General features: G+C 39.6%; 1 protein-coding gene across 2 annotated transcripts; it reads right to left on the bottom strand.

Annotated features, from left to right (window-relative positions):
* Positions 1-2,364: 2,364 nt before the first annotated feature.
* On the bottom strand, positions 2,365-16,713 carry LOC146515298 (G-protein coupled receptor 22-like). Of its 2 annotated transcripts, none has more exons than XM_085167744.1 (3): positions 16,269-16,713; positions 14,006-15,149; positions 2,365-13,191 (listed from the first exon to the last, which is right to left on the bottom strand). In XM_085167744.1, exon 3 carries the CDS (start codon positions 13,185-13,187, stop codon positions 11,889-11,891), a length of 1,299 nt encoding a protein of 432 aa, XP_085023870.1. In that variant the 5' UTR covers positions 13,188-13,191; positions 14,006-15,149; positions 16,269-16,713; the 3' UTR covers positions 2,365-11,888. The 2 variants fall into 2 exon arrangements, with proteins under 2 accessions (XP_085023870.1, XP_085023869.1); XM_085167743.1 differs by having other exon boundaries at positions 14,006-15,166; positions 16,281-16,713.
* Between the last annotated feature and the right edge of the window lie 1,262 nt (positions 16,714-17,975).

Raw genomic sequence — 17,975 nt, 5'->3', positions numbered from 1 at the left:
GTCCCACTTCAGCATTTACATACAGATGAATGTCAACGCTTCACATTTCTCTTGCTAGAAATATGATTAAGCAGTCTTTATTAACAGGCTATGTACCACAGGCTTTTAAGGTGGCAGTAGCTAAACCCTTACTTAAAAAGCCCTTAACTGATCCAACTGTCTTAGTTAATTATTGACCGATTTATAAATGTCCTTATTATATTCTTTTAGTAGTCTTCACAGAGTTAACTTATTATTTGCCAAGAACTGGTTTATTTGAAGAGCTTCAGTCAGGATTTAGTGCAGCAAAGTACAGAAACAGCATTAGTGATGGGTACTGATAAATCTTCTTACAGTATCTGACAGTGGACTCATCTCTGAGCCTGTCAGACCTCAGTGCAACATTCAACACCAATGACCACAATATTTTACTACAGATATCATAAAACATAGTTGGTATTAAAGGAACTTCACACTGTGATTTGTAATATACATATCTGATAGATGTAAATGGTCATTCCCTTATATATTAATCATGGAGATCCACAGGGTACTGTGTGGGGACCAATTCTATTTACACTACACATGCTTCCAATAGGCAAAATTATTAGATAAATTCTGTATGCATTTTCATTGCTATATTGATGACAGCCAGCTTTATCTATCTAAGAAGCAAGATGGTACAAATCTATTACTTAAACTGTAAGCATGTCTTTAAGCTATAAAGGCCCAGATGACCTGTAATGCTAAATTAAGACGAAACTGAGGTTATTGTCCCGATCCTAAAAATCTAAGAAACATGACACTTAACTTTTATCTTATATAGCAGTACCTTAGCCTCCAGTACGACTGCAAGGAATCCTGGAGCCATTTCTTGATCAAGAAATGCACATTAAACAAATCAGTAGGACTGCCTTGATCCATTTGTGAAATATCTCTAAAATTAGAAACTTCCTGTCACATTAAAAGGGATGCTGAAAAACTAGTTCACGCATTTATTATTTCTAGGCTGAACTACTTTACTTCATTATTATCAGACTGCTCTAAAAGTAGTAGAAGAAAAGGCTTCAGTTGATACAGCATGCTGCAGCAAGAACACTGACAGATAGAAAGAAAGAAACCATATTTCTCCCATATTAGCTTGCGTTTACTGGCTCCTTGATAAATTCAGACTTCAATTTAAAATGATTTTCCTCACACACAAAAGCTTTAATTTGAAGCTTCAATTGAATTGAACTGCAGAGTTTATGAATAGCATCAAAATATGCACCTTTTACCTTCTTTCTGACATTTTCATGTGACAAACATATGCAATATATCTTGTTTCTCTGACATTTCAAATCAAAGATAACTACAAACAGCTAACTTGCTAAGCTTCCAGTCCCCGGCTATGCACAGCATGCGTCAGTGAATGTCAGGGAAGGCTGCCTGACAGATGAGGCCCTCATAAATTTCCAAACTGATATATTTGAACAACAGAATTTTTTATTAAGCTGTAATAAAGAAACAAATATGTCCATAGTTTTACTTTCAGTTGCAGGTAGACTTACCCATGTTGTAAATGGTTATGGAAGGTCACAAATGTGTTTGTATTCACTGCCGTTCACTGACTTTGTTGACTTCTTGGCAAAATTGTTCTGTGGTTGGTTACAGTTGTTATCAAGCTGATGATTTCAGCTCTCTCTGAGATTGCTTTGTTAAATGGGACATGTTGAGAGTCATTGATGCAATATTGAAGAGCCACGCCAGCCTCACAAAATCCAGGGTATTGTCTCCCCCAGCTCTGTGTCCTTACACAAGGACGTGTCATTTGGGCTTTAGATTTCCTTAAAAGTGTACTTTCCTGCCTCAATTTTCTGTCATCCCAAGCCAAAGTCAGCATTTCCTTACCTTTGCTGAAAAACAATTCTGAGGCACATTTCACACAGCTCCTGAGAGCTTTTGCTTTGGGAACTACAAAGATTTTTATTTTTCCCCGGTACACTGCTTTCTAGACTAACAGCCACAGTTAGTGTGATGTTCATATTTCTGTTCTCAGGTGTAGTAAGCACACGGGTTTTCAGTACATTACAACCATAATAATTTCTTAGCTACACTCAAAAAAATAACTCTTTGAATGAACATAAAAAAAAATCATGGAAAGAATTTCCACGTAATTAAATTGCTTTATTTTAGCATTATGCAATTCTGTTATTCCAACTTAATGTACTTGAGTTGGACTAACTTGATTAATTAATGATGAATCAACTGTTTTACTACAGTTGTGTCCAACTTATTTTAATTGATTTGATCCAACCCATGCAAATTACATTAGTGCAACAAAACATGCTTATTCGTGATAGAAATCCATTTATTAATCCATTTATTTTAAGTTAATTTAAAGAGTTATTTTTTTTTTGGAGTGTTCAACAAAGTCTAGAGTCTGGTTGACATAAAATGTTAATGGATTTATAATAACTTGCACTCCATCCATCCTCTTATCTTTACCAGGGTTGCAGTGAGGCTGGGACCTATCCCAGATGTGATAGGGTGGGAGTCAGAATACTGAACAGGTCACCAGTCTATTACAGAGAGACAGACAACCATTTGCCCTCATGTTCACAGATATTTTAGAAACACCAATTAACCTAACCCTAATTACTGCATGACTTTAACTGTGGCAGGAAACCAGAGAGAACCCACTGCAAACTTAGCCAGATTGCAGATTTGAACCCAAGACCTTCTTGCTGCGAGGCAACAGTGCTAACCACTGTGCCACCAAGCTGTCAATCTAGTCTTCAAATAGGGGAACTATGATTACAAGGCTTTATATAGAATTTTAAAAACCACAATAAATAGCTGAGGCATATACATAGTGTATGTATGGCTGTCTGTCTCTTCTAACCCCAGTGACTTTCCTGTGGTTTGGACTCTTGTGTGATCTTGTGAATTTTGTGAATCCAGGCAACTAATCACTCTTACTAGATTGTATCATGTCATCTCAGCAAGAATAAATTAAGTTGCTGGATTTCATGCAGATCCTACATGATTTCATTACGTTCACCACAGAAACATGAAATTATTTTGTTCACATTACAAGTTTGAATTTTGTAAATTCCAATTTCATTTTTTTGAGTGTAGTCTATTGTCATCGATAACAAATCGCAATCACATTTGCAGGTGTAGAAATCTCACTGCTTTAGACTTAGGTATTTTAAAGACACAGAACTGTGGTCTCATTTGCATACATCTATCTATCCAAAGTCACAATCTGAACTATTATGGGCACTGAATGTGAAAGACTCCACTAAGCTAAGTACTCAGGTCACTGTCTCTGCCTTGGTTCAAAGCTACAATCTTTATATTTATAGTTAAATATAAATGTTTGCTAAGTTAAAAGACTTTATGAGATTGGTGGAGTGCAAAAGATGTGCAACCAGATTGAAATTATGTAAAAATATACAAAAAACCTTTATCCACACAACAATGTAGAGAGAAAATGAGCATTAGTGACACATAGGATAATTCAACCATGCATACACACAATTTCAAGCCTGATCTGGAAATGAAAAATAAGGTGATGCATAATTTAACAAAAACAAAACAGACAATTTCACAGAACATGCATCTTGTGTTATTTTTTGTAACATTTTTTTCCCCTTCACATATTGACCCAAACTCAAAAGGTGTGATTTGATAGATTTAATGTAACGTTCCTAAAGATCAAACCCAAAACATTTTGGGTTTGTAAACAAATGCTAGTTATAGTTAATAAGCAAGAAATTATAGCTCTGCAAGTATGGAGAACACTATAATTTGAGGATGGAAAGGTTTTGTACATCGTCTTTATTTTGCTAACTGAAAACGTTAAAAAAATGACACAAGTTCTGAAAACAAAACCTTTTTTTTAATCACAGAAGTAGTAACAGAGAATGATCAATCTATGTTGTTTCTACTGATGTACCATGATTGATTTAATATATAGATTGCATTGCAGCGTAGTTTGTGAAACAATAAAGTTCAGTGCTGTCTGCTGAACTGTGAATAGCAGCTGATAACTAGCTTTTGAAATACAACGCTGGAAACAGTGACATAATATATTGTATATATATACAAATGTTGAGGGGTATACACATGTGCATGATCTGATATCATTGTGTTGGTGCTGCTCCTGGATCAATAAAACAGGTTGGTTTAGGTTCAACATTGTGAGTGACCAATCACATTGTAGTGATGTCATAGATTTGCAAAACACGTCACACGACACAGCAAACCACAACACTAACCCCATAACCGTAAACCTAACCCTGACTATAGCCCTGTAACCTTAACCCTAAACACAATCACATCCTAACCCCCCAACACCAAATGCCCCTTTTTTGAATTTCATCGGCAGTTTTTTTTTTCCCAAGTTGCAAAGCTATGACAATGTAATTGGCCAGATGCAATGTTGATCCTGGACAAACAGTATTATGTGTAACAACACAAACGTGATGATATCAGACAGACCATATGGATGTAGTCATTTCTAACTTGAAGACAGCCCAGAAAATCCAATCTGTTGGGCTCTTCTGCCTCTCCATCTGGCAAGATGCATGATTAAAAACTGTCAACCAATCATTCACCTACCTATGATACTGCTTGGTGCATATTTGTTTCAGAAACAGAAACCATTTTAGTTATGTTAACAATACACACAATACACATTTTTGTGAGAAATATGGACTAAAAGTGTAAGAAATCACTTTATTTAGGCAAAGAAAGATATTAGGTATTCCCAGCTCGACAAACACTACACCTGTGTGTAATATCCCACAACCACTGACATTTTGCAACTCTGTTGTGACACCGGGACACTTGAAATCCAGCAGAATCTAAATTTAAAATGCAGTTGCCAATCATGTCTGCACCGAATGCAAACCGAAATGCCAAATTTAAGATGCTGGGCTCTGTTAGTGAGCTTTGTTATGGCGGTCCCATTGATATCATTCCACGAGGGGGGAGGAGACTGGTGTATAATCACCAGACAGCAGTCATCACTGTGAGGAGAACTGGAGGGCAGCAATTTTCTCTCTGCTGTCTACCTTCTCACACACAGTGGTTGACACTCTGTCATTGCCTGATAAACATTTGGACCGATATGTGGCTTTGTGCACACATTATATGGGCATAGCAGCACATGCTGGCATATACACTCATGAATTTAGGGCGCACACAATGCTGAATAGTGAATAGTGGACACACATGTGCAAATGCAATTGGTTTCTGACTGGCAGGTGCAGTCAGACACACACAGACTGGGCATATAGCCATGTCAGCGCAAAACTTGTGACTTCTTTTTGTCCTTCACAAGTTTGGTTCAGAGTGATAAGAATGTGCAAGTCAGCCCTTTTTGTCTAGTCAGACTGAAGGATGAGAAAGATTTCACAACGTAATGGCAAATCCATGAGTTTTAATAACTATGCTGGATAAATAAGCGTTTCTGTAGTTTCTTATTTAGCATGTATCCAAGTTGCTTATCCATGTTTACCCCTCTGGATTTCTTTGTTCTCTGACATACAGTGGATTTTAGAGATGAGCACTTGTCTCATTAAGTGTCTGCTTTCTGCTGATAACAACAAGGGAATACTGATCTGCACAGCACTGTTTAAAAGGCAGACAGTGTTTCATGTTTTTTCTGTATCAATGATGCCATTAGGGTCATGTCAGGTGGAGGTTATGTTCCATTGTATCTGTCTACCTTTAATTCCTGCTTCTTCTTTTCTTTAATATCTCAGCCATAGATTTTCTTGTACAGAGATTATAGGTTTTTATCAGAGCCATCTTTCAACTCTATAAAGTGTCCTTCCATCTCACTAAATGTGGCTTGGTGAGAGTAACATTTGGAAAATGACCACAAGCAACGATTTGTCAAAGTGTGCTGGCTGGTGTGCTCAATACACTTTCTTCTTCTCTACAGTAGCAGAATTACAGTTGAGTGTTCGCTGACCTAATGCAATAGAGGCTCCATACGGACAGAGTAATGTGATTTCCCAGGCTTTTATTCTGTGTCTGCTGCTAGATAGAGAGGAGCCCCGAAGAGATGCCATCTGAATTGGGGATGGCTGTCGGAGAGAGGCGGCCATTGAACAAGGGATGGAAGGACATAATGCATGTGATGCAAGCTGCAGCCTGGATGTGGACTGCAGACGAGAAGGACAGAGGAAAAAGACAAGGACTCACTGGGGTCAAGTGATTATTATAAGGCTCTCAGTGAAGCATCACTGAGCCTTTGGTATTAACTGTGCTGCTAAATAAGAAAGTACAGAAATGCTTAAATATCGAGCATGTGTTGTATTGTGTGTGTTGGTCATCATAAGTTAGAGCTGTAGTGGCACCTGCTGAGCTGTCTAATATATCCCAAAAGGCTGATTCTGTTCATCTGGACGTAGCGTTTTCAATGGGAGAAACGTTTCGTCACTCATCAATGCATTAATGCAATCACAGCAGTGTAGCCATTCCCCAACTCTCTGTGAATGGCACTCATGGCCACTGATCAGTGGTCTTTGATCAATGATCATGACAATTTCCTTATTAATGATCAAGGAACTGACCTCACAGTCCATTGCTCATTCAATGGGCTGGTTTCAGTTATTGTGCAAATATGTACTGTTTATACGATTGGGGGAACCTGCAGTCAGCTGAGACTGAAGAAGTCACTTGGATGAGTGATGAAACGTTTCTCCCACTGAAAACGTTACGTCCAGATGAACAGAATCAAACTTTTTGGGATTTACATACCTAGGTGATTCAGCATGCGGTCCCAAGCTTATCAGTCCCAAGCTAAATGGAGAGTGACTGAGACTGTTTGTTTTTTTCTTTGCTTGTTTTATGTTTGGTTTCTTCGATGGACAAAAGATGTTGATCAGATTTTAAAAGATTTTTTAGAATGTAACTAAAGGCTCTGTACATTTTCAGTATATCTTCAAAACATATGGTCTGGGAAAAATATTCAAAAAGATTTGATTGTTATAGATGAGCCCAAGACAAAAAATGTTCCACAATAGTTGTCTTTATTAAGACTGAACTCGTTTCCACTAACAAATGCCTGCAATACGTTAAAACCAAATGAAATGTGTAAGACCTTTCATTTTTGCAACAATTACAGAGATAAACACTACAAACTAGTGCACGTAAACAACAAAACAGTTAAAGGGAAAAAAAATTCACAGCCCTGTTAGTAAGCAATGCCCAAAGAAAGATATTCATAATTTTAATGTTGCCGTTTGGATTTTGTGTTAGGTAAGAAAGGACCTCACGATAATATTTAACTACTTTAAACATAAATAAGACAAAAACAATCTTTTAAAATTGGTTTTGAAAAAGTGGAGTGTGTCATATATTCATGGTCTAAGACAACTATGTTGAAAGCATTGCCTACTGTTTGAGTAGAGACCGTATCAGTGTAATGTGGCGTTTTACTGCAAGTGTGAATGGATTAAGATGTATCTGTAGTTTAAATGCTGCTGGTGAGCAACTGCATATAAAATATGGACGTATAGTGTATGATGACCTATATGACCATTTTTAAAGCAAATATTATTTTTGTTTGTTAAGCCACTTAACACTGACCTAAAAAAGAAATCCTTAACTCAAGTAATGAACCACTGTGTCCAAAAACATAACAGACAATTTAGCAAAGAACCAAAATGTAATTTTAAATTGTAACTTTAGGCACTTTTTAGTAGCAGCCTGTTAAAAAAAAACATATAATTTGTTCCCATTAATTTAGCTTAATCTGCAAAAAATGACCAGAAATAACAGTTTGACAGATATAAAATAGGATTTTTGCACCAACAGAGTGAATTCCAAAAGAACTATTATCTGAAACTTGGCATATGTTGGCATGGGGTGCAGTGTATCCTTAAAATATGTGAGGAAATTGGTAAAGTGAAGGAAAAACACAAAGTAGCAAACCTAAACAAAACTAACTACAGCAGATGAACAGTATCAGTGAGTCATGTCCTTAAGAAAGAGGAAAGAATACAGGAAAGAACACAGGACCTGAAAAATACATCTGGCCCTTCAGTTTATCAATTTAATGCTTGCCTCAACAGAAATGGTCTCACTTTCAGGGTCACTGTCAAGGAGAGGTAAGAAAAGAGGTATAACAGTGAGTGTCCACAGCCATCAGTAAAACACAGTGAAGGCTCTGTCGTGGTTTGGGACCGGCGGCCATATTTAAAACGTATGCTTGTATATGTTGCAATAAATGGTTCTACATATTTCCTATTTTGCTAGCAAAATGGAGAGAAATGAGGAGTGGCTTGAGACTTTTTGGACAGCAAAAACTGACCTCTAATAAAAAAAAAAAAAAAAAAAAGTAAAACATAATGGGAAATAGAAGAATGTTTTCATCTCGTTCTCTAGTTTCAAGTGTTATTATGTATTTTCTGTAACCTATGACCCTCATTAGAGTCAAAGCGAAGTATGAAGCAGGATATGGTTTTGCGATTGACAAGTCATTATGGTACTAGTGAGCAGTGTGGCTCTTTTATCAGTCTGATCCGCCCCTTATGACAGCTGTCCTCCTGCTTAAGGCTTGACATGGTGTTTCACTAACCAATAGGTGATGCCAGAGTGGCTACATCCATCTTTAATTTTCAACCTATGGTCAGCACTCAAAGTGTTTTGCTATCCCAGTTTATAAAACAAATTTTTCTGAAGGCTTGTGCAATGTGTTTTGTTGCCACAGAGGAAATGAAGCATTAAAACAATTTTATAGCGCAGTATGTGTAATCCAGAAATTAATGAGGGAAATGCGGCTCAAAAAGGTCAGTCTGAAAAATGCCAACTACATTGACAAGATACACAGAGCTTGATTTTACACATTACTCTAGTTCATCTTTCAGTTGCACAGGAGAAGAGCCTTTGCAATGAAGAATATTTTCTCCTCTGTTATAGTCATGGTGTTTCTAACAACATCATATCAATAAAAAAGGTCATAGCTGGGATAGTTTGGAGCGTTTAATAATGCAATATTTTTTCAAAATAAGAGTGGAGATTGATTTGGTTTAATACACTGCTAGCCTTTCCATTTTTTCTATGACATGGGCTACAGTGTGACAAAATAATAATTTTGCATTATTAGATATTAAGTAGATAGTCAAACTTCCAGACCAACAAAGCAGCTTTCATTTGTGGTGACAGCAAACAATACAGGCCATTAACACTAACCTGTATTAGACTTTGTGAAGATTTTTGCCACTACTCAAACTAATGTATAAATAAGTGTCTTTTTCATCCTACTATCATGTCAGGTCATATGTCCTCCGCATAAATGTGGAGGTGTAATTCCTGCTTAGAGAAATTTTCAACGGCCTCTGTGAACTGATAAGGACCAAGGCTTGTGACCTGACTTTAAAATAGCTGGTAATGGGAACAAGAAGCTACAAAACACAACAGAAGTCTAACCAAGTAGGCCCTTTAAGGTCAGTATGTGACAAATAATAGAAATAATAGAATTAGCATTGCCATTAAATGATGTACCCAGTACTCTCACATTTCTGTGTGTGCAGGAAGTAAAATCAAGGGAACTGATACATTACCCAGCACATCAGGATATGTTGGTGTGTTTACGAGACCTTTTTTTGGCTTGTTTGTTTCTCTCCAGTCTGGCTGCATTTGTGGATCGAAAACAAATTGTGACCTCAGAGTCTAGTTAACATAAATTGTATTGGTCTTTGCGGGGTAATTTTAGGAGGGAATCAATAAAAATGATTTTTTTTCCAGCAGCACTGATGAAGTTTAGAATAGTACCTGGCATTTGAGCACAGATCTAATTCACGTGTTTTCCAGGAAGATAATCCTGTTGGTTATTGTGTCTCACTGTTGTATGCCCGTATAAATGTATAGACTTATTTCTGATGCCTCACCTTGGAAGTTTGTCTTGTAAAATTCAGACTTGTATACATATTCATGTTAGGTTTATCCTCTGGCTAAATGTGCCATCTTGTAGGTCACTTTCTTTGCCTTGTCAGCTAATCTGTTGCTGGCAGTGTTCCCATCTCCACTCTCAATCACAAATGTGCCCTCAAGGCACCATGACATCCACACTGCTTGTTAACAGTGGGAGCCATAAAGAACCTCGCCTGCATCAATATTCTCATATCACTCCTTTCTGCTGTGCTACAAACCAGACGCCGACAGCTAGAGAGACATCTGATCGAGGTTGTGTAATCACTCTGGTAGCCAACACAACTGTGCTCTCGGGATTTAAAGGGCTCTTCAGTTTTCTACCATACCTGATGCAGCAACGGCATGTAAAAAGTTTATTACAGAAATGTACCATGGGAACAAATGGAAATGAATTTGTTTGTACCTTCATGTATGCATGGAAATGCGATGTGTGTATCCACATCACAGATAGAGTCTAATTGTTGACCCTGGGATTGAAATGAAGTAGACCGCCACAGTAGCTGAGGGTGGTTTTACATGCTGATGAATATTGTTACTCTGCATCCAGATTTGGTATTAAAGTGCACATCAAATGTATTAAGATGACAGTATTTTTTTTCCTGCAGATTTTTACTTCAGAAAGTCTTCTGCAGCTGAATAAATAAATTATTCTGAATTATTTAGGGCAAATGTGTCAACTAGACACGTTGAGCCAAAAATACAAAGCTGGCTGCATCATAATCTATCAGCTGAAAAATAAAAACACATTTACCGTCCTTTCTCTTTGATAAACAATCAAAGGCATGCACTACTGGTAGTTACACGCAAGCATGGAAGAAGAACTTCATTGTTGTGTATTGTAAACAAAATCTTTTATTTTCCTTCATGATATTTGCAGTGATCCTTTATTACAGTCACGGATTTGCTTATTTGGAAAGCATTGTCGTTTGGCTGCTGTTGTTAAGCACAGACAATTCGATAATACAACAATTTCCCTTCGGTTAAGAAACTTGTGTATTGAAACGTTATCTGTGGATTATTGTGCCATCGAAAATAAACACAATGCTTGCTGATCATTCATTCAGCGTGTTCAGCATGTGCTCGTCACTGTCACAGTCTCCTGTTCTGCCACAACACAATTCATCAAACGAAAATAAGGCAACTGTAGAATTTCCATTTGGCTCAAAGAGGTGACCGCTAACGAGAAACAGATTTTTCATAACACCTGTTTATATGTCAGACGTGATGATGAGAACCGTGGCGTTCTGTTGCGTCTGAGAAATGTGATCTTGGTCTTTGTCGACTATAAAAGCGGTGTCTGTGAGCGGCAATCTCAAAGGTTTTTTTTTTACGCTTTTAGCTAAAGCAATAAAACATCCACAACTTCCAATACCTATGTTTCCACATTACATTTGACCTGTGTGTGTTTTGGTGTGGCTTCACGCTTATTGTCTCATTTAAGTGTGAGTGCTCTTCCTCGGCAATAAGGTCAGTGGTCACTGGTGATATCAGGGTCTGGTGTCAGAACGAGTTGCACAGTGATGAATGGGAGTAATCTCACAGCTGTTACACAGTCACAGACATTTTACTCGGGGGAGGGGAGAGTACGAGTGAACACAAAATTTATTATAAATATACATTTACATAACAATTTCTATGTCTTTGTCTCTCTCTCTCTCTGTCTATATATATATATATATATATATACTTTGTTTACCCTATTCTGTACATGTATTTGTATGTACACAATGTTATTTATGTTGCTACTGATACAAAAAGCCATGCAATATCTACAGTACAGTAGACAGTATATCTATGAAACCTAGTTTTGTTCTCAATAAATAGTAATAAATAATCTAACTCATGTTGTTGTATGTTCTACTGCCCATAACATTTACATTACTGCTTTGGATTAAAGTTTTCCCTTTTTCGTCATGACCTGATGTCAGTTTTAGCTGCTTTGACTGTATTTGCTGATAAGATGATAAGTTCCTTCACTCCACATTCTCTGAAGATAGACATTTCAGTTGGGCATCTTTGTCCTCAAACGTCACCTTTTTGTTCCTCTTTGGGTCAATCCAAGAGTTGTGAATAATAGCGTTATTGGGGGTAGGGTCCGCCTCAATTATTGACACCACTCGCTTCTTCATCTTGCTTTTCAAGACTTTCTGGAACTTCTGCCTTGTGAAGGCATAGAGTAGCGGGTGAAAGATAGTTGTCCCATAAGCCATGACCAGGAAGCCTAGTCGCAACTTGACCATCAGGTCACTGAGGCCCACGCTGAGGATTACTGTGTTTAGTACCGTGATGGGCGTCCAGCACAGCAAAAAAGTAGACACGATGAGGAGGGACATTCTGAAAACTCTCTTTTGGCGTTCTCGTCTTTCCCTGTGACGTTTAACTGCCCTGCGCAAGGCAATAATGACGGAGACGGAGGTTCGCATACCCAGCGTGGGATTACGGGTGCCACTGCTCTGCGAGCCGTCCGTGGTCTCTTGCTGTGTTGTCATGGTTGTCATGGACAGACGCTTTTTCCTGCGAGCTTTCTTCTTCTGTGAAGCATGGAAACGCGTACCAATGCGAATGTTGAGCGCTTGCAGGATCTTTGAGTAGGTGATTAGCATGACAATTGCAGTAAAGAAGAAAATAGGAATCTGAGCAAGCAAGTGGTAATAGAGGCCAAGTTCATTGTAGTACTGGTTAGTGGGGACCACGTTCTCCACCAGTGTCTGGTTCTGCTCTGTGTGGCCTTGAGCAAAGAAGCCCACCTCAATAAAGGGTACAAGGAAGCTAACAAAGGATAGCACCCAGATGGTGGCCAGCAGGGCCAGGGCACGACCCATGGTCAGGACTCTGTTGGCTGGTTTGACAGAGATGTCGTAACGATCAAGGGTGATGGCCAGTACATTAGCAGCAGTGGCAACACTAGCGAAGGAAACACAGGCTTCATGGAAGCAACAGACGAGGGCTGTGTCTCCTTCCAGGGAGAGTAGGACCACCACAATGGTGAGAGGGATGCAGCACACGCAAACCAGTACATCCAGCACATGGAGGTTCATAGTGACGATGTTACTGACGGAGCTAATGAGGTTTGACTTCATGCAGTAAAGGGCAAGTACAGTGAGGTTGGAGCTCAGGCCAAGCAGGATTTCTAGCATGAGGAAGCCTGTCAGGGAGACCTGAAAACTAACAGGATATAGGCTGGGGGTCGCTGGACTCATGGTGCCGCTGATGGGCTCAGTGTTGTCGGTGACTGTGACGTTGCTCATGGTGGCTTCTTTTTCAGGGCACATTATCCTGTGTGTAGGGAGTGGAAAAAAAATATATATATATTTATGAAGTGGAAAAGGAAATGACGGGTTTTTGTTTGTGCATCTGTGGGAAGTTCCATTTAACACTTATGTGATAACTCTTATCTGATGAAGTTATCCAGTAAGAAGGAAGCGTCAGCATTTAAATGAGAAATACCAAGAGCACACACTTAAATAGAGCAATGATTTTCTTTCCTGTTATGCCCTGAAGATTAGATTGTCTCACTACGTGATTGGCATGACTCCTTGGTAACTATACTGTCTCAGTGATCCTATTTCAGGCTGTTGCATCTACACCGGAGTCATATCACAGAAACCCTCGACTGAATTCCAATGTTTTCATTTTCAAGATTGCTTGGTATATTGTTGTTTTGTCAAAACCTACTTGTGGCACAGTGTAGTTCTGAGCATCTACTGAATAACACTTTATAACACATTATATGTTCCTTAGTAACTAAACTAATCATTTTTCACAGCATCTTCTCCATTGCAAAATTATGAATTATAGTTTATAACAAGAGGACTCTGCCAAACAGGGATGTTTACATTGTCAGACTTCCAGCTATTAGAGATGCACATTAAAATACTGAGCGTCTATTCAGGCTAAGAAAAAAAGCTGCTGGCATATGGAAATGTCATAAAATTGTTGTTAGGAAGAAGAAAAATTATATCTTACTCTAGGATAAATCATAACAGCTTATTAGTGCATGCATTATTAAACTCATCTAGCCAACCCCAGTCAAATCTGAATATGGTTATTAGATGACATGGAGAACAACAAATGTTTCTGTAATATTTACCCTTGCCTCCAGCACTATCTGAACACCAGAGCGGTGTAATCAGGCCATAGAGTCCATGTTAGATCCACAGAGACGAGCATCGCATCCAAACATCGCTTGTAGAAAAGTGCTTCCGTTCAACTAGAGCCCCCAAGCGAGGCTTTTCCTTTTACTGCTAGTCCCTCCCAGAGAGGCCGAAAAACCTCAACTGTCTCACCAAAGATGTCAATGAGTTGTCACTTTTCTCCTTTCTGACCTTGTTGGCAAGAAAGCTAAGCAATTAGCCACCTGTATCCAGTGGATGCTGGGGAACATAGGCTGATGTCTTCTAGGCTGATTTTTTTTTCTTCTCTCAGATCTCTGGTTTGATTTGGTAATGCTGAGATAACTGATAGATGAGCAGAGCAGGGATCAGATGTCTGAGCCACCTCCTGTTTATAGTCGCATGATATTCCCAGGCAAGAGAGTCGCAGCCAAGCAAGAAAACAAAGAAACGCAGACTCTCTTTCTTCAGTGCAGTGCTAAAATGTACTGCTCATAACATAAGTCTTTTTGCTTCTTTTGTATACAGTGAGAAAATAGCAGTCAGATATTTGTGTATAAGAAAATAGTTACATCGATATCCATGTCTGGTACTCCAAGAAGCGCAGTTGTCTGTCTGCCATGCAGATATTTCCGGTGCACACCACAGTAATGTCCCACATGTATTTGGGAGAGGTCAGAGTGTCCGGCCAGCATACAGGCCCATGCTTCCCCTGGGAGTACTAATGGAACAGGCCTTCAATCGCTACCTTTCTCATTAGTCTCTGTTCTCTTGGCTCCAGCTGCCATTGACTGAGCACAGATCTCCAGTTTGTCCCACGACATGCTTAAACCTAAATCACCGGAGATGGCATGACTGTAGCGTATGTGTATCCAGTCACAATGACATATGTGAACACTGTCATTTGTGATTACCAGTATTTAAAGGTACTCAGGAGGGCTGGGGTGGGGTGGGGGCTTGAGTCTGCAATTCAGGCAAAGGTCATTATCGTGAGGTAGCGGATGTCAGTTCACCAGAGAGAGAAATTGCCTTTTAGATTTGTAAAGAGATCCCAGACATTAATTAGTCTTTAGGAGGCCGGATGTGTAAACGGTAACATCTACATGTCCTTCAGTTCCACACCTTTCATTCACAGTGACCTAAAGAGACAGAGAGAAAAAGAGAGAGGACAGGAAAATGGATAATAACGAGAATAAGATAAGGACAGAGAGGGAGTAGAAGGAGAAGAAAAGGGAAGTGTGGGGGACGCATTAGTGAAAGTAGACATCTCCTCAGTAGAGAGGCGACAAAGAAATTCTCATTAACAAAGCAGCAAGCCTCTGATGTCTTATCGTGTTCCTGTGCAGAACCTGATGCACTTGGTGAACGAGACAGTAGCACTAATAAAGGGATGCACAAAAGCCACGGAGTATTTTACATCTCATCGTTCTGTTTTGAGATTCAAGATTAACTGCAGCGTTATCTTGTGATTCTTGTTATGCATGTACATATTAATATAGGAAAATGCTTATTAGGATGCTACTTGTGCAGCAACAGTGTTGGTGACATTGCTGTTGTTGCATTCTCACCAACGGCACAGACTTGCTTAAAGCTTTGGTGGAGTGCGATCCGTTGGGAAACTTGCCACAGAGACATGGATGCCTCCTCGCATGCCTCGATATGTGATCCATATAATCTCTCTGGAAGAACACGTCTGTCACTCTTCAAGGTTGCAAAAGTGAGATATATGCCTTTACTTGTATACCAGAGTGCCATCATAAATGATCATTCCTCTGTAGCACGCAAGACATACAGCACAATTTTAAGGTGAACAACCAAGATTTCATGTTTAGTTTGTTATATCACAGAGCATAGGGCATGTGCTTGTTTGTAAGTAGGTGTGTAGCAGTAAGACACAAGTGTGCCCACAGTGGAATACACGTACATTGCAGTGGATAAAATTGAAAAAAGAAGAAAAAGCCTTTTAGACAATTAGCTTCCTTGAATTGCCCATTAAAAACAGAATTGGTTTTATTTAGCCACTAATTGGTTTAAGCAAAACCAAATGTTCCTCAATTAAAGTCCTCCAAAAAACACATTATGACTGAAACTGTTCAGGAAATTATATTTGTGGTTTCTAATCCTGCACAATTGTTCTAACAGAGATGTTTGGTCCCTCATTAATCTTTGCTGCCATATACTCTCTGCTCGGCTTAGCGCTGTAGATCAAAGCAATAAGTATAGAGTGCCCCATCACAGCACAGCAAAGCTCACCATGCAGAGTAAACACAGATGCTCCTGAGCTGGTCTGTTCACCACGCTGTCCCCTGTCCTCCCACCTCTGCAACAATTCGGTGCGACTGACAGAAGCTGCTGTTTTTCTCTTGCACTTCTCCCAGCAGGAATCCAGGACTGAATAGTGATGAACATACAAGGGTCACACAACTGACAGATGTTCTTTCCTTCCTGAGTACCAGACAGAAGAAGTCCAGAAAGATGAGTCCGGACATGGATGTTGGTGGGATTCCCCTTTTTTCCCTCTTTTACCCATTTTACTTTCATCCATCCATGCGCACTGTGAAAACTCCTTTAGCCACCCAACTCTCTGTTGTGATCGCTCCTTCTGTCAGGATAGGAGTGCAAACCATCACACTCCTGGTATCTCTCTCCTGCTCTGCTCCCCTCTTTCTCCCTCACTCCCTCGATCCCTCCCTCTCTCTCGCTCTCTCTCTCTTACTGCGGAGGTTTGCAGTGCTCTCCCCGTCCTGATTGGTCTTCTGTAATAGGCTTAACTCTTTCCTCTCTGGCAAGGGGAGGTATTTCCTTTTGTTCTGATGCTCTCCTCTTTCCCTGTCAGTGATTGTAGCATTCCATGTGAGCCTGTAGTGAACAGCGTGGGATTAAAAAAAAAAAACTACTACACTTATGCACAGGGACTTTAGATGTCACTGCGCTAATCACACATCCTGCTTCAAAAGCAACCGGGCAGACTTTCGAAGCAAAAACAGGGGTAATGCATCCAGGATGATGTATTAATTAGCTCTGTCACAATATAATGAACAAATAATGCGTTTGTAGACCGTGGAAGGAATGATGAGGATGGAGAGCCAGAAGAGAGAACCAATATTTCAGCATTGATTTTTGTGCACAGGTCTAATTTTGCATGTGCAAGTGAGCATGAGAGACAGCAAAGCTGATAGAGAAGAGGTAAATTCTACGTGGGGGAGAAATGGATAATGCAGGAAAGGTAGAATTCAGAAACAGGAGATAGAGTATTGTGGGCTCTGATTGATAGTTTCAATTAAGTTGCTTTGTCAGATCAGTGAAAGGTTGACCACCCTCTGTTTCTTTTTCAAGTCTCATTTGTCAGGTGCAGTTATTGTCAGAGGGCATCCTGGTACCTGACAGCCTGCAGTAAAGAAGATGAAGCCATTCTGGCATAGTGACTTGAAAAGAGCGATTAGCCCACACTTAGTCAAAGGAGCTTGGAAAGAAAAGCGTCTGGACTTCTTTAAGTTTACTTGAAGACGTTTCACCTCTCATCCGAGAAGCTTCTTCAGTTCTAAGGTCAAATGGGGGAGAGTCCCAGATATAAACCTAGTGGGAGTATCCCCCCACAGAGGGACAAAAGGACCCCCTGATGATCCTCTAATTGCCTGAGCCAAGGTGTGGAACTGGGTGTGGGTCCCAATCAGCCAGAGTTTCGGGTGAGTTCATTGTGAAACCTGGCCCCACCTTATCATGCGAATTCCTGAGGTCAGATGGCCCAGGACGTGAGTGGGCGTTAAGGCGTCTGGGAAGGGATCTCAAAACTGGATTATAGATGGCAGAGAGTTGGTGTCGTAAACCACCGCCTCTGTTCAAAGATGGTCGCTCACAGTGGACGTAAATGGCTTCTTTCACTCCTCTTTCAAACCATATGTCCTCTCTGTCCAAAATGTGAACATTGGCATCCTCGAAAGAGTGTCC

This window comes from Neolamprologus multifasciatus, chromosome 7 (assembly GCF_963576455.1).
Source record: "Neolamprologus multifasciatus chromosome 7, fNeoMul1.2, whole genome shotgun sequence".
NCBI lineage: Eukaryota > Metazoa > Chordata > Actinopteri > Cichliformes > Cichlidae > Neolamprologus > Neolamprologus multifasciatus.
The sequence above is the reverse complement of the archived record's forward strand: the minus strand, read 5'-3'. Positions and strand labels throughout refer to the sequence as shown.